At 32.3% G+C, this 24,606-nt stretch overlaps 3 protein-coding genes across 5 annotated transcripts in view; 1 reads left to right on the top strand and 2 right to left on the bottom strand.

Annotated features, from left to right (window-relative positions):
• Positions 1–264: 264 nt before the first annotated feature.
• Positions 265–4,233, bottom strand: LOC111384339 (pentatricopeptide repeat-containing protein At1g73400, mitochondrial). 3 transcript variants are annotated; one of them, XR_002700891.1, is made up of 2 exons: positions 1,817–4,233; positions 265–1,140 (listed from the first exon to the last, which is right to left on the bottom strand). XR_002700891.1 is itself a non-coding variant. In XM_023008609.1 (1 exon), exon 1 carries the CDS (start codon positions 3,913–3,915, stop codon positions 2,158–2,160), a length of 1,758 nt encoding a protein of 585 aa, XP_022864377.1. In that variant the 5' UTR covers positions 3,916–4,233; the 3' UTR covers positions 1,622–2,157. The 3 variants fall into 3 exon arrangements, 1 of the variants encoding a protein (XP_022864377.1); XR_002700892.1 differs by having other exon boundaries at positions 1,136–1,221; XM_023008609.1 differs by lacking the exon at positions 265–1,140 and having other exon boundaries at positions 1,622–4,233.
• Positions 4,234–15,706: 11,473 nt separating this feature from the next.
• LOC111384335 (fructokinase-2) lies at positions 15,707–20,823 on the top strand. Its single transcript, XM_023008601.1, has 4 exons — positions 15,707–16,220; positions 17,779–18,111; positions 20,249–20,365; positions 20,463–20,823. The coding sequence occupies exons 1-4, from the start codon at positions 15,819–15,821 to the stop codon at positions 20,592–20,594; spliced, it is 984 nt and encodes a 327-aa protein (XP_022864369.1). The 5' UTR covers positions 15,707–15,818; the 3' UTR covers positions 20,595–20,823.
• A 2,085-nt stretch (positions 20,824–22,908) lies between these two features.
• Positions 22,909–24,606, bottom strand: part of LOC111384343 (B-box zinc finger protein 24-like) — a 6,415-nt gene continuing 4,717 nt past the window's right edge. The window contains exons 2-4 of the mRNA XM_023008615.1: positions 24,261–24,370; positions 23,530–23,838; positions 22,909–23,362 (exon numbers count right to left, since the gene is read on the bottom strand). Of these exons, the coding sequence (XP_022864383.1) occupies positions 23,132–23,362; positions 23,530–23,838; positions 24,261–24,370 (650 nt within the window). The 3' untranslated portion in view covers positions 22,909–23,131. The remainder of the gene's footprint in view (positions 23,363–23,529; positions 23,839–24,260; positions 24,371–24,606) is intronic.

Below are 24,606 nucleotides of genomic sequence, written 5' to 3'. Positions count from 1 at the left end.
CGTTTTCAACTGAACTCCTTGAATCATGGAACGTGATAAAGTTACTCAATAACTGTTTCAATAACTGCACTTCTGGATAACCATAACATTCTTATGTTTGCTAAGATCCTGGACGATTCGAAGGTTTGGACGAGAACAGGGTCATAGCTCTGGGCGACTGTAAGGCACTTCATTCGCTTAAATCTTGGGCGTCTTGCAAGCTTGGGCGATGATGTTACCGTGTTCGTGGGCTTCCACTGCATTCATTAATAACCCTATCTGGCCTTTATCCTGAATTGTCCAGTTGGACTTCATTTCTTGGGCTATTCGATTTGGGCTGCACTTTTAGTATGTCAACATCTTCAATCAGCATTTTCATAATATAAGAAGCTTAAATTACTCCATAATATATCAAATGCTAGCAGAATTTCAAAGGGAACACTGTCAATCTTCCTCTTAGAAAATAAACATACGGGAAAACCAGACAAGTCTCTCGAGTTCCTTCACAAATTCTTGAAGGTGGGAAGTTATTTATACAAATCTAGAGATCATGATATGAACATAAAAACTGCATTTCCAAATAGTACATTAAGTTGAAAAACATATATGCAGCAATAACGTGGTACAGGACAATAACACAAAATGTGCAAACTTGCCCAATCTTTATATGATCTCAATCAAGCTCAAGGAAAAATGGCACCATAAGTTTGCTAAAGCATTAATCAGAATAGATTTGCCTATACTCAGAGATACACGTGTAATTGTCTGTGTACGTGTAATGTAATTGTTTGTGTACAAGTAGATGGGCGCATGAGAAAAGAATGAAAAAATTCTAGGCATCGACAACAAAACCAAAGAGTTCACAAGCAACTTCAAATCTGACCTTGGAAATGTACATTCTGAATTGTGAGAGAATATGAAATGTCATGCAAAAGATAAGCCAACGAGATACACTAGTAACTCGTGCTATTTTTGCAAGACATACCCGATTGCTTTAACCTCTTGTAAGCTTGCAACGACAGGGAAAAGATTTATAACATTTCCGATGTTGTAAAATAAGCTTAAACTTAACGAATGCACCCCTGCAGACCTGTAACGAGATGCACTAGTAACTCGTGCTATATTTGCAAGACATACCCGATTGCTCTAACCTCTTGTAACCTTGCAACGAGAGGGAAAAGATTTATAACATTTCCGATGTTGTAAAATAAGCTTAAACTTAACGAATGCACCCCTGCAGACCTGTATTATTCGCTGCAGGTTATGTTCAGCAATACCATTATTTGTGAACAAATTGATGGTTTCTATATGAACAATATGCTGGTGTCTTAGCCGTTTCCTTGATGTAAAAAGGCAAGATTCTTAATCAACATTCACCCAGCAGTTCAGAGCAAACGAATTTTAAGCAATTTGGGGATAGAAACAATTTTCTGAAGTGAAATGGAACGCTACTAATTAATTGCAAATCTAAAGAGACTTTCGTTTATAGAAGTAATAATGTCAGTAAAACACGTTATCCCAGCATGTTATGGTTGTTTAGGATCAATTGCTTTGAAATCTTTCAATAGATGAAGCAATGAACCGAACATAAAAAAATAAAAAATAAATAAAAAAATAGAATGAATCAGTATTTTAAGAAAAGAAACTAAAATCTAGTCAATTTCATTTCAGAGTAAATTTATCCTTGGGCATTAAAGTTTAAGTAACAAACCAAAATATGAAAAACATAAGTTATTCCTTAATATTTTGCATTTCACAAAGATCTACATGGTTTATTACACTCAGTTGAGATTCTTCAATTCCACTTCAAAAACATTGTGAAGGCTAGTAACATTACCTACTCTTGAAGAGTACTCTGGTTTGCAACTCAAACAGACTTCATCTTTTATTGTGTATACACAAAAGGCTTAAATTTGAGCGCACCCCACAGCATTCATGACAAAGCCAGCCAGGCATGGCCACCCTTGTTTTTTTCTTTAGTTGGGTGGGGAGCACATGTGTACCATATCTTGAAGCCAAATTATCAATCAAATCAAGCATTCTGAAGCCTCGAGAAACTTTTTCCTTCTGTGCTTTTCAGGTATAACTCTCGTCATTATTTAGATTTCACAAACAGAAACGCCATAACAGTGCAGAGAAATCATTTCAAACCATACAATAACCCACAAAAGTTCTTGTTCACTTCCCTCTTAAGCTCATGCTTTTTCGCTTCTGATTTAAAGCAAAACGACGTGCCATAGCAGGATTGTAGAATTTCCTCATGTGCTCTGATAGTCTTTGAATAGCATGGAGATCACCAATAGCAGAAAGCTGCATCAAGAATGCATCAAATTTCCGGTATGGAAACTTCATTCCCCTGTTTACAATTTCTTCTAAAAGAACATTTGCTTCCTTGGCATTACCAGAATCAAAAAGCCCTTCAACCATCACGCAATAAGTATCCACGTCCCGTGCACAGCCCCTCTTATCCATCTCCTGCCAGGTCTCAAACGCTCCATCAGGATCACCTATCTTGAAAAACATTACAATCAGCATATTATAAGTTTGTACACTTGGCACACAATTCACCTCAATCATTTTCCTGTATAGCCTAAGAGCTTCGTTGCTGTCTTTATTATCACAAAGAACCTTCAGGAAACAGTTGTATGTAACAACATCAGGAGGGTAACCCGACTTGCTCATCTCATCCAAAACTCTATAGGCTGCCTCAATCTTTCCAACCAAACACATTCCTTCAATCAGGTCTTTGTATGTTGACACATCTGGAAGGCAGCCACTATTTCTCATATCCGCTAAGAGTTTGAAGCATTCCTCCATTCTGTCATTCTGAGCAAGAGCCACAATCATTATAGCATAAGTTTTTGCAGTAGGAGAAGACATAGTTGAGCCTTTTGATTTCATAAACTCCAAAATTTCAACAGCTTCAATCACCATACCTGATTTGCAGAAGGTATCAATGGCAGTATTATACATAAAATTATCTGGAGTATGTCCCATTTTCATCATATCCTCAAGCACAATCATAGATCTTGCTGGGTTTCTGACCCTGCACCATCCAAAAAACAAAATATTGTATGTGTCAGCATTTGGTTTGATCTTGTGCATCACCCGCTTAAACATAGCTTCAGCATCCTCAACAAGACTACACTTACACATAGCATCAAGCAACAAATTAAATGCATTAATTTCCGGTTGAGTCTTCACCCTTATCTTCTTCTTCTTTGCAAACTTTTGAAGATGTGTCAAGTGCTTCTCGGTATACTGTCTCAAAATGGTCAACAAAACCTCAATAGGAACAGAACTCTTGTCGTTCCTTTTCATATAATCCAGCAGATCACACACAATCCGGAACTGCTTCACCTTGTACTTTGTACTTGATAAAATGTCAATCATCTCATTATACGCCTGAGGCTCATGACTATAGTGTTCTTGATGCCCTGCCCAATTAAAAAACCTAAATGCCAATTTCTCCTCAAAACGAAGCCTGTGTAAGACCTCTACCACCAGAGGTGTTGTCAGTTCCATACCTAGTTTATCAAGAGCCCATTCCATTTTATGCTCAGGATGGGAGTTATCTAAGACTGTTCTGTACACCTTGTCAATAACATCATTACATCTAGTTTGAGATATTTCCTCCAATGCAACTGCTTCTAAAGTGCAAAATTGCCTAAACCTATAACCACCAAATCTTAATGGAAGAACTAATTCGGTAGCTGAACTAGAAATTCTCCTATAAACAAAAGATGGGTTGATAAGTGAAGTTCGATTCGATGTAAAAATTGGAGACTTGGGTATTTCTGTACACCTATCACAACGACAAAAATGGACAGAAAGTAGGAAGGGATGGTGATGAATCGTGACTAATGGCATCCATTTATTCCTCAATAAACTATGAGCTGTATGTAAAGCATAAGAAACTGAAGGTCGGCACAACATTGTGAATAAATTCAGTTAACTGCCCCAATCTAAATAATTGAATTACAGAAAATACAGGTATATGGAAGGGGATGAGGGGATTACACTTGAGGGACGGCTGGTGCTGAAGGCAAGGACATAACCATACACAAACGACGGCGGAGCCACCTGGAGAGGATATCTAACTGCGCCTAGTGCAAAATTCGAAGAGAAAGAACCACAAAATGGGCTATTGGGCTACCGATCTTGTCTTCAAGGGGTGGGACGGGCGGAGGTCGATTCTTTCAGGCAAAATTCGAGGAGAAGGCACCGCAAATGGGCTATTGGGCTATCAATTTTGTCAACTATTATAATTTAAGAATTCATTTGTAAAAAAATTAAATTAGTCGAATTATTTTAAAAATCAGGTGATATTATTTTAAATTGATATTTGCTAAGGAATAATTGAGATATTATCTCTCATCTTACCACTTTCTTAAAAATGTCAATCATAGATCTTCCTCCCCAATATTCTCACACATCCTAAAATAGAAATAGAATCTTGCACATTCAGTTCCTCGGGGGATAGCTTAGTGGTGCAACGGACAGAAGTAAGTTTATTTCACTCCTTGCTAGCAACCGTAGTATGAAGGTTCGATTCTTGAGATATGGAATTGGACTCCTTATAGGCACAGTGTACAGACAGCTTTTGTTCCCTCGCATGCTGGGCACATCCCGTGATTTACCTCCATCAGAAAGCTCTAGAGGCAGGGTGGTGGGGACCCTCAAAGTTGGGGTTCAGTTTTTTTTTTTTATTATTATAATTTTTAAATAGAATCTTGCTCATTCATGTCGTTATTTTTTCAGAATAAATGAAAAATTTATCCACAATTTCCCTAACTTGATTTCTCTAGATAAATGTTTCCTTCTCGTTGTCACAGTTTCTTCACCATTTTTCCATTTGTTGGAGAAGGAAAGAATGAATAATCATTTACAAACAAATTTTCCGCTCATGGGTATCGACCACCATGTTTTCGATCATAATTTTGAAAAATTCGCAACAAATTGATTATATATTCCCACAATTTGCAATAAAAAAATAATAAAAATAAATAAATAAATTGTAATACGTTGTGAGTATGACTTATTCAATTGTGTGATTATAACTTATAAAGTTGAGTGACTATGATAACCAGTTACAAAGTATGTGACATTGTTTTGTCTCATATATCATGTGTACTAAATTATATAGTTCAAGCTAGCATGTATAATTTAAAAATGGTGATAATTGCAGCTGCAGTTCAAACCGTTCTTCTTCTTTTTTTACAAACTTTTTCAAACATTTCATTTGTCCAACCATGATCTTAAACCTCTGATTCCGTTGCAGCATAAGGATCACTAGACGGATTACATCCATAAAAACATTAGTTTGCCTAAAAACTTGTATGTGTCTCGTGAGATGTGTGATTAAAATTGAAATTTGACAAGTTAAAATATAGATTTAGCAGAATTTTATCAAACGAGTCATAAGTATTTCGTTACTTTCTTCTCAATAACATCTTGTGCATTAGTCAACATGGACGGAGGCATAAAGATATGTCGGTGTGGGCTGGAATATAATTTGTTTTTTAATGAACTCATGTAATAGAAGATGCTCCTTCCCACACGAAATTTAGTTTAAAATGTTAAAGTCACGATGCTCATGACAAAATTGGTCAAACTATATTTTTTGGACACTATGACAAAGTTCTAATAAATATATTTTTATTAAGAAAAATTAAATATAGAGCATATTATTTATTTTGATTATAACATGAATTTCATGGTTGAAATAAGTAAATATTTAACTCACAATTATAGATAAGTTATATATGAAAAATACATAAGAAAAGATTTAATTATTTTAAGCTTAGTCAGACATGTGGCATCTCATACTAGTTAAAATAAGTCATTATCTTTATTTTAATTAATAAAAATTATTTATTAATTAAATATATATAATTTAAAGTACCTAATTTGATAATGAGTTATTTATGCATGACTATGAATAAAATAAATTTGTAATTGTTGTAAAATCATAAACTAAATTTGAAAGATTGAACATTGGGCTTGGGTTGGGAGAAGTTAGTTGGGCTATAATTAATTTTTAAACTGATTTAAGGTCTTGTTTGACCCATATTCTTTAAAAAATACATTTTTATATAGTAATTTGATATTATTTTAATCACATATTTTTTAATAAAACAATATTACACGCAAATTCAAAAGTTTTTCTTATCTTTTAATCACACATTTTTCATCAATATACTATTCAAAAATGCATTCTTATGAAAATAATGTGGTTCAAACAAGGTCTAAATTTTTATTCTTTTGTTATTATACCTTGAATTTAAACTAAAATTTTCATTTTTTACATACCAATTTGCTTCTGGGCTGCTCTGCTCCCTTCTCCATCAGCCTATGTTAGCCATACAAAATGCAAAAACTTTGTGTATAATTTCGATGGAGCTATATGTACATAACAACTTACATAACGATTCATCACTAGATGATGTGACGAAATTTAATTAGATCAAAATCTCATTTTTTTTTTAAAAAAAAAAATCTTCACTTACATTTTGACCTTATCATTACGTAAATAGTTATGTACAACAAGCATTTTCCCTATAATTTTGTCGATAATGAAAATAAGTTGATATAAAATCCAATGTAGATATTTTGGGAGCAGCACGTGAGTCAGTGCAAAGATGCTTGCAAATCATTGAACCTGCAGCACATTTATAAAGTTTCATGGCTTCATTTAAAATTCTGGAAAATGATATGAATGAAATGCAATTATCACTAGGGGTGATTTTTTTAAGTTACGAGACACTGATTGCAAAGGACAAACAATTGTCCATCTCAATCAAATTATACGAAGAAGGCTTGAAAATGATATAGATATTACAAAAGTTAGAGCCTCTTTGTGAGTAATTTTTAGAATTATTTTTTTGACCGTTAGGAAAAAAAAGTAAGATTCATCTGTGAGAGAAGAAATTAAATATGACGGCTGAAATAGTAAAATAACGATCAAAAAATTAATTTTTTGAGTGAAAAATCGGGCCCAAACAAGCTCATTTTTTATAAGTTATTTAGAGCCTGAGCCTGTTTGGGAGTGATTTTAACAATTGATTTTTTCACCATTAAGAGAAAAGTGAGGTCCACCTGTGAGAGAAGAAGTCAAATATGACGGCTGTAATAATGAAATAATGGTCAAAAAAATCAATTTTTTTGGTGAAACAATCGCTCCTAATCAGGCATTTATTAAGTTGTAAATTTTTTTTTTATATAAGTGAATTTTTAAATATAAGCAGTATTTTTAGTTACTAGTTATTTACACACACATATAAATTAATTTTGGTCTTATGTGACTTTTTTTTTCTTTAATTTTTAAGTAAACTTAATAATTATAAGTAAACATTTCTCACTTCTTACTTATGGTTAAGCCTTTGTTTGAGTCTCATTTTTTCCATCGAAATGCATTCTTCAACGGTAATTTAACTCATTTTAACTGTACATTCATCAATAAAAAAATTGTTACGCATAAGAAGGTGCTAATTTCATTTACATATAACAAATAATAAGGTCTAAATCCATTTCAATGAAGGTGCAAATTTAATATGAGGTGCATGTGAAAGAATTAACTAGCTGGCGAAAATAATATGAGGACCAAGAATTGTCGATGAAGCACATTATATGTAAACTATAAATAAAGATAAACGGCTAACTTCTTATGGTTTGGAGTCAAAAATCGGAAGAACAAAAGGTTGGACACAAAATCGCTACTTTATATATGTTTATATACTATTATCATTGATGGAATTTGCAAAATGGATTCATTTATGGTTTATGCAATAATTTTACAATATTTATTCTACACAATTTTGCTAATTTATTTCCATACTCTATTTACTATAGCCCCTGTTTGTCATTCATTTTCTCCCATTTTTTCTACAGTATTCATTTTCAACCACACACTCTTTATTAAAATCATATTACACGTAAATAAAAAATTTTCCTTCTTTTTTAGGTTCTGTTCAGTAGGGATTTTGAAAATCGATTTTTTGATCGTCAAAAGAAAAGTGAGGACCACATGTAAGAGAAGAAGTCAAAAATTACGATTGGAATAGTGAAATAACGATAAAAAAATCAATTTTTTTTTAGTGAAAAATCACTCCCAAATACACCCTTAATCATACATTTTAATATCAATCACTATTTCATAATACACTCTTCCCAAATAATGGGTGACAAACACACCCTTAATTGTCATTCTTTGACACTCCAATTGTACCCAGCAAGACTTTATTAATTTTTTTTTTTTTACCAACCTTTATCACCCTCTAGACAATCAATGAATAATTAACACCAAACCATTCTAAAAAAAGGTTGAACCCCAACCTTGAGGGTCCCCACCGTCCCGCCCCTTGAGTTTTGTGAGGGAGGTAAATCGCGAGATGTGTCCTAATAGGTCAAGGAATAAGAGCTGCCTGTACACTGTGCCTATAAGGAGTCCAATTCCATGTCTCAGGAATCGAACCCCCACACTACGACTGCCAACAAGGCGTGAGATAATCTTACTCTTGTCCTTTGCACCACTGGACTATGTCCCGGGAGCTCCAAACCATTCTCTTTCTTATTTCAACCAATTATAGCATTACATTTTTTATTTAATTTATTTTGCAACAGAAAAACGTTTTAAATTATAATGACATGTTCAAGAACAAGACCCCAAAAAAAAAAAAAAAAAAATTCCATATAAAACTTATAACGTAATTTAATTTCATTTACTATTTGAAAATAATTTATTTTACTATATTTTATATCGTTGAACATCACTTTAGTTCTTATTTAAAAATATTATCGTCCTCTTCACGACTATCGTTTTCTTTCATTGTTGTCACTCAGCTCTATCTAATCATCAAAACAAGCTCTATCTTCTTCACCTTTTTCGCTCTACAAAATTATCAACTTAGAATTTGATGTATGGTTTGAAAATGAAGACAACTAGCTGATAATTAGCTAGAGAAATGCTTGTTTGACCCTATTTTTTCTTTTCTTTTTTTTTTCTCCCCCAAATTCATTTGTAGCTACTTATTTTCATATCACAATTTATATCAATTTTTTAAATCATATATTTCATAGTTTTATTATTATTATTATTATTATTATTTTATTATCAAAATCTACTTAAAACTTAACCCCTGGTTGTTGGAGGTTAAAAATTATATTTTCAGCAAATTTTGATAAAAGTTGATCAAATATATAGATCATATGAAATATATGGTTAAAATTAGTTGTTAAATTTATTATTGATAAAAATCTAAATTTTAATACTTACCAAACAAAGGCTTAACTTTATCAAAACCAAATGATGATAAAAATCTCCTAATCCTCGAGAGATTAGGAACACCAAACTCAAATGGGGTCAAATGACCCCCACAAAAATTTTGTTTTTTTTTTGTTTTTTATTTCACAAAATAATTGTTTTGACCTTTTTATGATTTATTTGGACGCACTCATTACGAAATGTTAAATGAGGTTAAAATATTACATTCTTAATACATTTTCGAAGTGTTTATGGCCTAGATTTTTGCTTATTAATGGCTTGCGAAATGATCTACCTTAACAAAAGTTATGAGGCATCAAAGTAGACAGTTCCAAATTAGTGTTCGAGAATTTCGATATTATGCCAATTTTCAAAATTCATCGATGATCGTATATTATTCGAATCCATAAAACATTTACGTCATCTAAAAGGTCTTTCCAAGAACTATATCGTAGTCACATTGAATGGTCCAAATGAATATTAAAATTGGTTAAATATGTATCTTAAAAGAGATATCTAACTCGTCTTTTATTTAAATATTTTTAATTATTTCATTAACTTTTTTTTTTTGGCACAATAAAATTTTCAATATAATTATATCATTTTATTAGGAAATTTTATACGAAATACGACGGCATAATAGGATCGTTATGATTAATGTACTTTGAGTTACTTTCGAACTATTTTTGCTTTAAATTTAAATTTCATTTACTTCATAGATTAAATGTAAATTTTATTTTAATTCATTTACTTTTTATATTTAATTTGATTTTCACGTCATCAACTTAACATCTGTTATGAAATGATAAAAAAAAACTATACAATTAGGATAATTCATTTAACAATATTAATAATGATATAATTATAAAACGTTTTCATAGTATCAAAATGTGTACTAACTTATTCTTATTAATATCGTATTCTTTTTCAAAAAAATTAACACTTCAATTTTTGGCATCACGATTAGGGATGGCAATGGGCCGAGCCGAGCTGGCTTGGCCCTTTAAACCACGAGCTCGGCTCGGGATCGTGGCGAGTCGAGCTTGTGGCTCGTTTTTAACGAGTCGAGCCGAGCCCAAGAGCCGCTCGCGGGCTCGACGAGCCGAGCATCGAGCCTCCTGCTCACGAGCCGAGTTTTAACGAGCCAAGTGGCTCGTCAGCTCGAATTGTTCGGCCCGTTTGACATCCCTAGTCACGACACAAAGGTCTGAATCCACCCCCTGAGGAACACCATATGAATAATTATTGATGTACAAAGAAAACCTTTAAAAGAAGAAGAAGGGAGTTTTTCCTGAGTATGGGGTTTTACCCATATGGCGCCGTACATGTGTTGAATGGTGTCTATTTTTCTTTTTTTTTGTGTGATTTTTGACAAGAAGCATTGATGATGCACCTAATGGAATTCTATAATAATTTTATGAAAGTTTCTCTGTACGTAGAGCAAAATTAAAAAAAATAATAATAATACTATCCATTGAAAAAGAATCATTTCATTCCAAAAAGTTTGTCTTTTTTTATTAATAAATATTAATTAATATAGATCAAAACTTACGCATAAGTACATTAAGCATACTTAGACAATCAATAACCAAGTGAAATACAGCTACTTCGAGAATACTTGGGCTAAGAAAAAGAAAAAAAGTGTACATAAGATAGTCATTATAGTCCTAAAGTCAAAAAATGAATCAAAACATGCGGATACAAAATAAACATAACCTTGTACTGTGTGTTTTAATTCGTCTAACTATATTATTCACATGCAGACTAAGTTTTTCAAAAAATTTCCTAGTCCATACCATCCAATTATGATAAACGGTACTAGCATGCACAATTTTTTTAGATTTAGTTTGCCAATATTACTTGTAGTTGGCTTTAGTTTCTAATTTTACTTTTTGTAGTGTTTGGTTCTTATCTTCTTCTTGAAGTCCCTTTGATTAGAAATTAGGCCACTGTCCTTGGAGTGGGGTATTTTAGCTTTCCTTCACATTTACTCTTCGATGTAATGGCGCACGGATTTGCACACCTAATCACGTTCTCACCTACTTCCCAATTATACCCACATTTTTAATCAATGGACGGAGCTCTTGTTTCTAATTATTAATTTGGAAGCAATCGAAATGATATTTATTTTTCAGACTGTTGAGTGTTAAAAAAAAAAAATAATAATAATAATAATAATTTTTTACAGATCAAGCATAATTGTGGACAAGCTCGATCTTTATACATCAACGGAATATTTTGTCAAATTACCTGAAAGATATAGAGTGTTTAGTTATAATAGAAAGACAATCGTAGTTTGATTATATTATTAAAATACATTTATACAATAACATATTATACACACGAACCAATAAATTTTTTTAAAATTTTAACTGCACATTTTTCAAAAAATACTATTCAAAACTCTATATTTTCTTTCGTAATGGGAGACAAACAAGCTCTAAATATGGCTTAAAGGCTAATTTATTTAAGTAATGATATTTGCAGTCTCTCACTGTCGTAGTTATCATATCTGGCATACATGTGACGGTTAGTAATTTGATACATTAATGTAGAAGTTTTTTATTACTTTATACAATAAATTATTAATCGCTACATGTATATCACGTAGGGTCACTGCGATACAAATAACATTATTCAATTTATTTATTTTAGTCAAAATAAAATAAATAAAAACCTAAAAACCAATGGGCTTTATTGGCCGCCAGTAATCAATGTTGTCAAATCTGCTTTTGGTTTCCCCCCAACAACCAGCTTACGTTACTGAATTCAGTGGTTTGTGACGGGATATTAAAAAACTATTTTCCTTAATAAAAAAGCAATATTTATGGGGTTTTGTTTAAAAAATAGACTTTCCACGTCAGCCCACTCTTCACCCGGTGTAGCAGCAAATCACACCTGATTAATTTGGTTTTTAAATAAAATTTGAAAAGCTCGAGGAAACTTTACCTACACTTTTAGGAAACTTTTGACAAACATATTTGAGAATCCGAATTAAGAATCGATACGTTTTCATGGATTTGTTTGGTATTGATTTTTTAATCGTTAGGAGAAAAGTGGGGACTACCTGTGAGGAAAAAAGCCAAACATGAATGATTTAATAGTGAAATAACGGTCAAAAATCAATTTTTTGAGGTGAAAAATCACTTCCAAACGGGCTCTAAATATTGAGTTTGGTCTTCATTTTTAAATTAATTTTTTCTTCAAACTCATTTTAAACCACATATTTAATAGGATACACATTTTTTTAATCAATTTTTCAACTACACATTTTATCAACTTTGATTAAATTAGCTAAATCAAACAAGGGCATAATTTCATGATTTGAATTCTTATACTTCGATAAAATTAACGACAACTAGAGATTGAGTTAGTACTCAATCACTTTTTTGTATTGCTTATTCGATTTATAAAATTAAACTTAACTTTTTTTTTTTTTGGTACAGCATTTTTCTATAGCCTTTGATATCTTACATTTTAGAAATAAAATTTTTGTCTGTCTTGTCCAACCGTGTGGTGTCACGCTTTAATCTCTTTGAGAAGTATTACAGATACAGCACATTTGATAGCATTGTTGACAGCCCTCCTACATGTAAGACTCGCTATTAAAATAATCGTTGGCCCCATATTTTTAAGAGGACTGTAAAAATTACAGAACTTTGGTTCCGCACAAACATCACTTCCCATTCTCTTTTTGTTTCTGTATAAAACAAGGGTCGATGTGTAAAGAGGGTATTGGCAATGTGGGGGGCAATGAAGGTGAGTAACTGGACAGCAGAGACTGCAAAAATACAAGGGGAGAGGGTGGTTGGATTGAAAATGGCACAAGAAGGAGAAGAAGGAATTTTAGGATTTAAACAAATAAATGTTAATTTTTAAATTTAGTATTATTTAATGAATATATTTTGTCCGATCCTGAAATATAATTGATCGAAAGTGTTATCTCAAATATTTGTTAGTTTTCCTATTTGATTGTGCCCAATATGATCTACGAAACCTAACCTTACTTTTAAGGGGAAGATTGAAGAATATAAAAAAATGTTGAACCCCAATCTTGAGAGCCTCTATTGTTCCCTTTTTGGAGCATTGTGAGGGAGATAAATCGCAAGATGTGTCCCAATATGCCAGGAAATAAAAGTTTACCCGTATACTGGTACCCACAAAGATTTCAATTCCATATCTCATGAATCGTACCCTCACACTGCGACTACCGACAGGGTTAAGACTACCATATTCCTGTCATTTGCACCACTGGATTATACCCCGAGGGAAGATTGAAGAATATAAAAAATATTTAAGATTGAAGAATAAGAAAATTGGTTGTACTTAAAAAAACAAATTAATCTTACTTTTAAGTTATTGATATTTTCAAACATGAATTTTAGTCTCTATTTGATGGTCATTATTATGTAAAATTGATGTTTTGAATAATAATTTTTTAGAGAATATATGACTAAAAAATGAAGAAAATTTTTGGAGTTATATGTAAAATATTTTATTTTGTGAATATACTGTTGAAAATGAATATGAAAATAAATTATTTTATTTTAAAGAGCATCAAACAAGCTTAATATTTATATTTTTAATTAATATAACCTTTGTTTATACTAAGAAGGCAAGTGTCTATCAGTCATAGAAAAGCCAAAACTTGTACTCATGCCATAATATTTATATATATATAAATGTTTATTCCAATTTTTATTATATAAAATTCATTAGGTTTCCTATCCTTTTATGATGGTTTTCAATTTCAATTTGGTTCAATGATAGAAATCAAGTAGCTGCCACCAAACTTGGTTATGACCCCCACCCCAAAATTCCCGACACCACACCCACCCTAAATGAAATCTACATATTCTAAGTAAAATATACTAATCAATCACTATCCATTGCTATTTAAAAATTTAATTAAGAAAAAAACAAATAAATTATTTTGTTAATGACAAATTCATAAAATTAGGAGGATGATAGTTAGTCTTCTCAAATAAATAATAAAAAAATGACATTAAAAGTAAATAAAGTAGAGATAGTCAAAATAACATTTATTGCTTTGTTAGGTCAAAATAATATTTACCACTTTATCATATAATTTAGAGTTGAGAGAATGGTTACATTACTTTGAACCGAAAAAGAAGCCTTTTTTTTTTACCCTCTTTTGAACTTAATTGGTCAAACTCTATGCCTTTCTTTGAACAAAAGAGAAATTACTTTTCTTATTGCACCTGATTAGTGATCCGTGCTGATGATACGTTATGAAATTAGAGGAACAAGAAAGAAAAATAACAGAAAAAAATACGATGACAATAGACATACATGTATTCTTTTGAAGATCAAGGTCTATTTATAGGTTACAATTAGGGTTACTGGGTACAACGATAGAGATTAATTAATAACATTAATTAGCATTTCTCTTTCTAAATAAGATGCTATTTGGGAAATTCTTTTTTAAAAGTCATCAAAAATTTGTACTTCATTTGTTAATGCCACCTCATTAAATTTTACAATGTAAATAATTGGTTAAAGCGTATTAGTGGATAATTTACAATCTTAACAATAAAAATAAGGGGAAAAGGGATGAGAAAAGGAATGGTTGATGAGTTTCGAATCTGTAACTGTCAAAATTTCCTTAAGCATTACATGTGATTACAATCTTAACAATATTATCGTGATATTATACAATAAATACATAATATTCGTCATATGTTTTAAAATAATGTTGGATTTACTTAAGTCAAAATGAAGAAAGATTCACTCAACAAATTTATAAAATTTGCATCACATGTAAAATTTCAATTTTTCTAAAGAATTGATTCAATTTGAAATAATAACTTAATATTCGAATTTTATAGTATTCAATTTCGAGTTATGTTACAAGTACAGGGTTTTTGCAAATAAATTTTTTCACAAACACAGCCCCTGTTTGAGCCACATTATTGTAAAAAATGAGAATGAAAAATATAACCCTTATGGGCCCACCAACACAAGAGATAAAAAGTCAAATATGATGACTTGATGTGATGGATAACGGTCATATTTTTCATTTTAATAAGAAAATAATAGAGCTCAAACATGGCCTTATTTTTTCATTTCAAAATCTTGTATGAATTCTGTAAGTTTTCCTTGTACTCGAAGAAAAATCCTTCAATTTCAACTGTCAACAAATGTTATACATATGGTATAGATCTTATGTATAACCCGATTGACAATATATCTCGACCTCTTATAAAAAGTTCGACAGAATGTCCTTCGAACCAACACATTTTAGTACGTCGTTGATGGTAACATTCCCAAGTTATCGAGAGCAGCAGTCAAATTGATTGTCAATAATCACAGTAACCGAACTATAAATCATAAAAAATAAAAACTTTAATTATTTATTTTTTATAAAATTAACTATTTTAATTATTAGTAATTATCTCTTTTTAAAATGAATCATTTTCTTTCTCTGACTAGTTAAAGTCTTCACCCCACAGGTGCCCTTCTCCTATATAAACTCCTACATAATCAACTCTTTCTCTTCTCTATTCTGTCTCTGATTTATATATACAATCGTGTCTTCAGTTTCTGAATCATCGTAATGGCTTCAAACGGCAGTTCAGATGGCCTGATCGTGAGTTTCGGTGAGATGTTAATCGATTTTGTGCCGACGGTCTCCGGCGTGTCGTTGGCGGAGGCGCCGGGATTCTTGAAGGCACCTGGTGGAGCTCCGGCCAACGTGGCGATAGCGGTGGCGAGGCTTGGCGGAAAGGCCGCCTTCATCGGAAAACTCGGTGAGGATGAGTTCGGTCACATGCTCGCCGGTATCTTGAAGGAAAACGGCGTCTCCGCCGATGGCATCCCCTTCGATAAAGGTGCACGCACCGCCCTAGCTTTCGTCACCTTACGCGCCGATGGAGATCGTGAATTCATGTTCTATAGGAATCCCAGTGCTGACATGTTGCTCACTCCCGATGAATTGAATCTCGAGCTCATTAGATCTGTAAGTGTCGCATCATTCAATTTTATACATATATTTACATACATATAAAAATTGGATTCTTTGTCGGTTGATCTATCTTGTTTTTATTATACGGATATTTCTTATTTTTTAATTTTTGATACTTTTCTTGATTTCTGATCACCGTGAATGATCATTGAGATCTTTATAAAAAAAATTTCTTCGATAATTCTGAATTATTTTGTCTAATCAATTATTTTTGGTAATTTTTTGACTTTATGTTAAATTAACGTGGGCATCCATATCCCACGAGTGGGTTGGTGAAATCAAGAAATTTAATTTTTTGAAAAAAAAAAAGGAAAAATTTAGTTCCTTGATAATAAGAATATAGCATAATAGAAATTTTCTGGGGTTCAGTTTCTGATACAAGTCGAGTGTGAAATTTTTTTTGGCCTTTTATGAGGCGGATGATGCAAATGGTTGTTGTGGACGCGCCCTGTTTTTCCACGCGCCGCCACTCACCGTTATGTTGATTTATTTACCGCCTCGCAGTGGGCCCTCCGAACTCATTAATTGGGCCCAGGTGGATTTTCCACTCAGATCCATTTCAATTTGGATCCGGATTTTTCGCATGCTTAGGCTAATTTCGGCATTGAACAAATCTTTGGTCAAAGATTATGAAAAAGGAGGAATTGTAGGGCCGTTAGGTGGCTGATGAAAGATTATAATGCAATTTTTTAAGGTGCAGTTGAGTTTATTAGGATTTCACTGATAATACGATGAGGATTGTTAAATACTCCTAAATATAGACCAATAAAGCCAATTGTACACTCTTTTTATACATCATTTTTTGCACATCATCCGAGTTGACAACCTATGATTGATGGAAGTCTGGTTTTTTTTTTTTTTTTTTAAACTATCAAATCGAAATTTGACAAGTGGCGGAGTATACACAAAGCTAGACACTATAATGTATATGAAACATTGTTGGATATAAACAACACTATAATACCTTATTATATATTCTTTAAAAAAAAAAAAAAAAAAAACGTAAGTCTTACTCCCAATGAAAAGACAATCTTCAATAATTTTTCCTAATGCTTTAGAACCATCTAGTTGCTAGTTGATAAGCTTTGAACTTACATCTACTTTGAATTTGTATAAGCCAAAGATAAGCAAAATATAAGGTATTTGGCACATTGAATGTTCATTTATTAATTGCAATTTTTCATTGTTTCTACTGTGACCTCGAATGTTTTTGTAAGATATATATGAGCCCTTTTGACATGCTTTTTGAAAAATCAAAAGCTGTTTTTGAGACGGTTGAACATAGTTTGATAATTTTTTTAAAGTTCTCTGTCAGACTAGAATAGTTTTTAAAAGAAGCTGTCCTAACGTAGAAGAAGCTTTTCTATAAGAAGCAAAAGCCCTGTCTGACTAGAAGAGTTTTTAAAAGAAGCTATCCTAATGTCGAAGAAGCTTTTCCGCAAGTAGCAAAAGCCCTGCCAAACGGGCTCCATAGCTATCATTAATATAATTTGGCAAAATGAATATATGAATCATGTATACTTAAAAAACTTGTTTACATAAATTTCCACAGGCTAAAGTGTTCCATTATGGATCGATAAGCTTGATCGTGGAGCCATGTAGATCTGCACATTTGAAGGCAATGGAGGTGGCCAAGGATGCCGGGGCATTGCTCTCATATGACCCCAACCTTCGGCTGCCATTGTGGCCCTCAGCTGACGAGGCCCGAACGCAAATCATGAACATTTGGGACAAGGCGGATGTGATCAAGATCAGTGATGTTGAACTAGAGTTCCTCACGGGGAATAACAAAATTGATGATGCTTCGGCAATGTCCCTATGGCATGATAACTTGAAGCTTCTCTTGGTGACCCTTGGAGAAAATGGCTGCAGATATTACACTAAGGTACTTTAATTGTTAGTTTCATCTTCTTAATTTCTGTACTTCAGAGCATTAATGCCATGATGAGTAGGTGAAGCTCTTAAAAGAAGAAACAGCCTTCGTCCATGTCTATATATTTTGTGGAAAACAGTGTTATAATATTATCATTTGGCAGTAAATCTGTATATTTAAATAAGATAGTAGTATTAGATAAAAATCGAATTATTAGTAGATTTTTATAAAAGTTGACAGAACATATAGTTGAAAAGTTGTGGATTGGTTAAAATTAAATATTGACTTTGACTTAAATATTTTAATCTACTTTTTAAGCTGAGCCAAACAGGGCTACATATTTCTGACTGCATTTTCTGCATCTCATAAAGATTTCTTTTTAGATTTCCACTATTTGAAAAATGTGATTCATGTGGCTCTAAACTATAATAATTTTCTGTTTCATTCTATTAAGTTTGAAATACTGGATTTATTGGGTTATCTTGAGGTATAAAACAAGGAAAAACCTAATAGAATAATGTTTTTACCGTGATTCATTAAAGAGAAATTCATTACTACATTTAAAAAAAATAAAAAATAAAAAAAAAATCTCCTGCAAGGTGTTTGAGCATTTATGACCCAACATTAGTGCATTTTCTTGAAATGCCAATGGTAGATAAAATATTCTAGGAAAAGAAATATTATGCCACTGAGGTTACTATACTATATAAACTAAGCTCATGTTTGAAGGGGATTAAAATCAAATTTTTAGTAGATTTTGATAAAAGTTGTTGAAATGTGTAATTGAAAAGTTGTTGGTCCCATTAAATTTGTGATTAGAATTAGTTGTTGACTTTAATTTAGATTAAAATCTGAATTTTAATTTGTACCAAACCGGGGCTAAGAAATAACCACCACCATCTTGAATTTATGGTACTCCCAGCTTCAAAAAGCTACCAAAAGTAGCTCATTTTGAACCACACCTTGTCACTTCCTCACCCTCTATCTTAGATACCAGAATACTTTGATTCTGCATTTGTTCTTTCTTTTTCTCCCTTTACCTTTTTGTTTGTTATAATAAATTCTTTATCCTACATATTCCTTTTTCATATCCCATAATTTTTTTTCCCTTAATGTGAAGATTCAGTACGATAGCAAAAATATCTTCCTGGTTATTAATATATTTGCTCAACATGTGAGGCTACATATTTCTGACTGCATTTTCTGCATCTCATAAAGATTTCTTTTTAGATTTCCACTATTTGAAAAATGTGATTCATGTGGCTCTAAACTATAATAATTTTCTGTTTCATTCTATTAAGTTTGAAATACTGGATTTATTGGGTTATCTTGAGGTATAAAACAAGGAAAAACCTAATAGAATAATGTTTTTACCGTGATTCATTAAAGAGATATTCATTACTACATTTAAAAAAAATAAAAAATAAAAAAAAAATCTCCTGCAAGGTGTTTGAGCATTTATGACCCAACATTAGTGCATTTTCTTGAAATGCCAATGGTAGATAAAATATTCTAGGAAAAGAAATATTATGCCACTGAGGTTACTATACTATATAAACTAAGCTCATGTTTGAAGGGGATTAAAATCAAATTTTTAGTAGATTTTGATAAAAGTTGTTGAAATGTGTAATTGAAAAGTTGTTGGTCCCATTAAATTTGTGATTAGAATTAGTTGTTGACTTTAATTTAGATTAAAATCTGAATTTTAATTTGTACCAAACCGGGGCTAAGAAATAACCACCACCATCTTGAATTTATGGTACTCCCAGCTTCAAAAAGCTACCAAAAGTAGCTCATTTTGAACCACACCTTGTCACTTCCTCACCCTCTATCTTAGATACCAGAATACTTTGATTCTGCATTTGTTCTTTCTTTTTCTCCCTTTACCTTTTTGTTTGTTATAATAAATTCTTTATCCTACATATTCCTTTTTCATATCCCATAATTTTTTTTCCCTTAATGTGAAGATTCAGTACGATAGCAAAAATATCTTCCTGGTTATTAATATATTTGCTCAACATGTGAATTATTGAAAGAATCGACCATGCCTCATAAATTTTATGCTGAAAAAACTGGATATAATGTGTGTCATGTATCAATTCTCTCTTTAAAATTTAACTTTGGATTTGCCCCTCATGTTGGAAAATAGAATTTCCATGGATCAGTTGATGCCTTCCACGTCAAGGCTGTGGACACAACCGGGGCTGGCGATTCTTTTGTAGGAGCCCTTCTCTGTAAGATTGTCAACGATCATGACATAATCCAGGTAATGTAATTTCTTGATAACATTGTTAATACATTGCACGTTCTAATTATGTTTAGTATTTACCGAACACTGATTCTATTGATTTCTTGATTTCCAGGATGAGCTTAGATTGAAGGAAGTACTTAAATTTGCATGTGCCTGTGGAGCAATTACCACGACTAAAAAGGGAGCCATCCCAGCTCTCCCAACCGAGAAAGAAGTCCTCGCTCTTCTTAAAGAAGGAAAATAGAGGAAAGATGTCTTCCTTTCCTAATTTTGATTTTTACCATGTTTTTCTAGACAAGTTTTGAATTTGGATTTGGCAATTGGTATCTCTGTTTCAGTTTTTCTTTATGTGCTTGATATGATGAAATAATTTCTTTAAGGTAGTTAAATAAATAATGATCTGTCATTTTCTTTTGATAAATGCTTGTGGCTTGCAGTTGCAGCGATCATTGAAATCTTCTTTTTCCTTTTCCTACAGTTGTTATCCAGCTCATTCTGGTCAAATATCTTTATCAATAATTAAATCCGCTTAATTAGGCACTTTTTATTGAATACACATTGCATGTTTGGTATGTTTTATTTGACAATATCAAAAGTTTATTCATTTTCTTTTGCAGCGTGATATTTATTTAGGAAAATAAATTTTAGATACTCGCCAAATCTGAAAAAATTCAGAAGTCCATTCCTTGGATACCCTGCCTACGTTACCATTCAATATTTCTTGGTCCACGATTGACCAAACTACATGGGCACCTGGGTCCAGCATGAGTTGGATCACTTAATTACACTTCATAATTGAAAAAAATGAGTGCACTGAAGATACATATGCTCAACCAAAGAAAGACAATGAAGAGTTCACTGAGATGGATGTTAAAAAAAATAAAAAATGAAAGAAAGAATCGAAACGATAAATGATATTTATCCAATCATGGATTGACAAACCAACCTTTCGTCATTATCTTCGGAGGTGAATTCCGTATGAATTATCTAGGTATAAAGTGAAGTTAATAGCAATAGGTATAGTCAATTTTTTAAAGTTTTTTTGTTTTTTGTTTCTTTATTTTTTCTTTTTTAATGTAATAACAGTTTATGTGAATATGGTGGCATCCTAGTTTAATATTACTCATTCCATCCCAATTATATAGGTTTGTTTCGTTTTTCACATGGATTAGAAAATCTTCTTTAATGTCATTGAAAAATTAATTTTTGCCAAAATCTTTCCTAATTTAAACATATTTAAGTTTCAGTATGTAGTAATAGATTATTGTTGGAATTAGTAAAGAATTTGAATGATTTAATTTGAAGAAGAAAAACTGAGAGTTGTTCCATGTTTTCAAGAAGTGAAAAATGTGTACGTGGATGATTTCAAGAAGTTGACATATTAAGTAAGAAAAATTGAATAAGCGTATATTGGTAAAGGAACAAAATAAAATATCTAAATTAGGAAATTGGCCTATATAATTGGGACGGATGGAATATAATCTTTCTAGCTTTATAAAAAGAGTTTGAATCAACTTTAGAACCCAACTTTTTACATTTTTTTATACAAACTCGGAATTCTATTTCTTTAAGGTACTATACGTAAACCAAAATGGGAAATGCTAATGCTTTTGAAAATAACATATTCCCGCATCATTGCTCGCTTATTTTGTTCGAAAAGATTATTCAGTCAAGCCAACTCTCTTGAGACAAAGTCTTAGTTAATTCTTAGATAGGATGCTTTGAAAGGAGTTGTGAATTTCAAGAAAAAGAAAATTATGACTAAAGTAGTACTTATACCAAACTTTTAGGGCACATGTGATAAATCTGGAGAATAAATGGATTAATTGAAAGAAAGAATTTGGAGGCAAGCCTTCTTGCAATTTTCCAGAACTGCACAAAACCATTCCAGCAGTTGAGTCATCTTTCTACATCCAACAATTTCTGATATCAAATAATATATTGATTATAGTGTATAAATTGACACCTGACCAGTTCGATCATGCCATTTTTCGATATGTGTTAAGAGACGTGATATCAAACACATTTTAATAGTGATGACGTATCAAAATGGAATAAGTGAATAACAAACAATCAGCAAAAATTAGAGAGTTAACAATTCATCGCGAATCATGGGATGAATATAAGAATCAGAACAAAATGTACCGAATTTGACTGAAATTTTTAATGGTTTGGGATCTTACTTGCCATTTTTCGATATGTGTTAAGAGACGTGATATCAAACACATTTTAATAGTGGTGACGTATCAAAATGGAATAAGTGAATAAAAAACAGTCAGCAAAAATCAGAGAGTTAACAATTCACCGCGAATCATGGAGTGAATATAAGAATCAGAACCAAATGTACCGAATTTTACTGAAATTTTTAATGGTTTGGGATCTTACCTACAACCAAAATCAAGAATTGAACTTTACTCAATTTCTTTCTCCCTTTATTTATTTATTTTTTTATTTTATTACACTACAAGAAAATTAATTTAGCTCAAGTCTTAAACGACAAACGTCATTTATAGTATCTAATGATGAAACAGTGAATTCACAAACGCCAACATGCATTGTTGTGCTTGATACTCGATTAATATCTGGACTCATTCAGCCAAATTTAATTCCAATATAAAGTAATTTAAAATCAATAATTCTTGCAACACAAACAGGAGAGACGAAGGTAAAAGCAAAACACAACTTCTAAAACATTCAACTAATAGACAAGTATATCTATGAAGAACTGGTGCATGATCTGATTGTGCTTCAACATATTGCATTGAGTTTGTGACAGTAGATTCATCCAAGATCAGGAACCGTGAAGTATCCCTCCTCGTTGTCGTCTAGAATTTCAATTCTAGGTTTCTTGTGAGGCATGTAGAATTTGGCTGGCCTATAAGAACCCAAGTTACTTGGCTGAGACACGGGTAGCTGAGGTACTTCCGCTGCTAAAGCCTTTGGCGATAGTTGTTCGCCAAACAGACCAATATCTGAAAACCACTCAAGCTCACCAAACTCAAGTTGATCCTTCTGCAAAAGTTGAAAAATTGATTAATGGTGCTGCAATCTGACAAGAAAGAAAAAGTACATTTTATATTTGTCTTCTACTTTCGTACGGTCTGGTGTTATCCCAATCCTCCCTACAAAACATGTCCCATGTATTCGTCCAATGTAGAAATAAATAGTAATTTTCTTACCTTACTGGAGGATTCATAATCTGAAAACTGTAGTAACTCATCAACAGGCCAAGATGGTGATGTGATACCAGTTACATGCTGTGCGGGTATTCTCGTGGTAATCTGTTGTGAATTCTGCTTGGGTGGCTTTGGCTCCAAATTTTCTTTCATTGTGTCCTTATTGCAACTAGAGCTCAAAGCTACTCGAATTCCGGTGGCTAAAAATCGCTGGTGATTTGCAGCAAGGCTATTGGCCAAATGGATACGCTCATCACAACCCTTGCAAAAGAGTGCTCTGTCTTCAACACAGAAAATGAAAGCTGTCTTCTCCTGTACATGATAAAATGTATTGGTCAATACAGAAATCAAGAATATAAAAAGGTCTTTAGATAAAAAGTAAGAATATTTTCTGAAATGAGTTTGATATGAATATGGTCTTGCAATGAATCAATTTTCTCACTGATAGCACTTCTGTCTCGTTACATAATTATCATAAGTATCATTGGCATTCTTTCATGGAATAGAAAATCAACTATTCAGCAAACTGGTCTGAGTAAAGAATATGGGCTCTATTTAAGGATTTAAAGGCATTCGCATGAATAGCATAGACAGAAAGAATGAATACAATTGAACAAAAGAAAGAATTTATTGTTCCTAGATAAATCTTCTGTGCTTCAATTGTTTAGAAGTTCAAGCTCATTGAGATTCATATCAAAGCCCGAAAGTCAGTTTTCTCTGGATTGCACTTTTACATTCCAACACATCAGATCTCTGTTCCTATAGGTAGGAGAAATATGCCCATTTAGTGTTCTCTCCTTGGTAAACTTCCAGTCACTCAACGAGGGAATCTTTATATTCAACTCTGCATAATATTTTAGTTAGTTAGGAAGGTCATTCCTGGGAGAACAAAGGAGATCCTAACTCTTGCCAGACCATTCTACCAATGCAGTGTTGGATATTGGTTAAATAAATCGAGAATTGAAAATCGATTAAAGTGACTTCGTCTCGACTTCGACCAAATACTCAAAAGCTCGACTCAATCCGTTTAAGCAAAATTGTTTGCCACTTCGCCGCTTCGGGGCGCACAAACGGGGATCG

Source organism: Olea europaea, unplaced genomic scaffold (genome assembly GCF_002742605.1).
Source record: "Olea europaea var. sylvestris unplaced genomic scaffold, O_europaea_v1 scaffold290, whole genome shotgun sequence".
NCBI lineage: Eukaryota > Viridiplantae > Streptophyta > Magnoliopsida > Lamiales > Oleaceae > Olea > Olea europaea.
The sequence above is the reverse complement of the archived record's forward strand: the minus strand, read 5'-3'. Positions and strand labels throughout refer to the sequence as shown.

Coding starts and splice junctions, on each gene's coding strand:
- LOC111384339 (XM_023008609.1), bottom strand. CDS start 3,915: ATGTTGTGCCGACCTTCAGTTTCTTATGCTTTACATACAGCTCATAGT.
- LOC111384335 (XM_023008601.1), top strand. CDS start 15,819: ATGGCTTCAAACGGCAGTTCAGATGGCCTGATCGTGAGTTTCGGTGAG. Junction 16,221..17,778: donor ATCTCGAGCTCATTAGATCT/GTAAGTGTCGCA, acceptor AAATTTCCACAG/GCTAAAGTGTTCCATTATGG. Junction 18,112..20,248: donor GCTGCAGATATTACACTAAG/GTACTTTAATTG, acceptor GTTGGAAAATAG/AATTTCCATGGATCAGTTGA.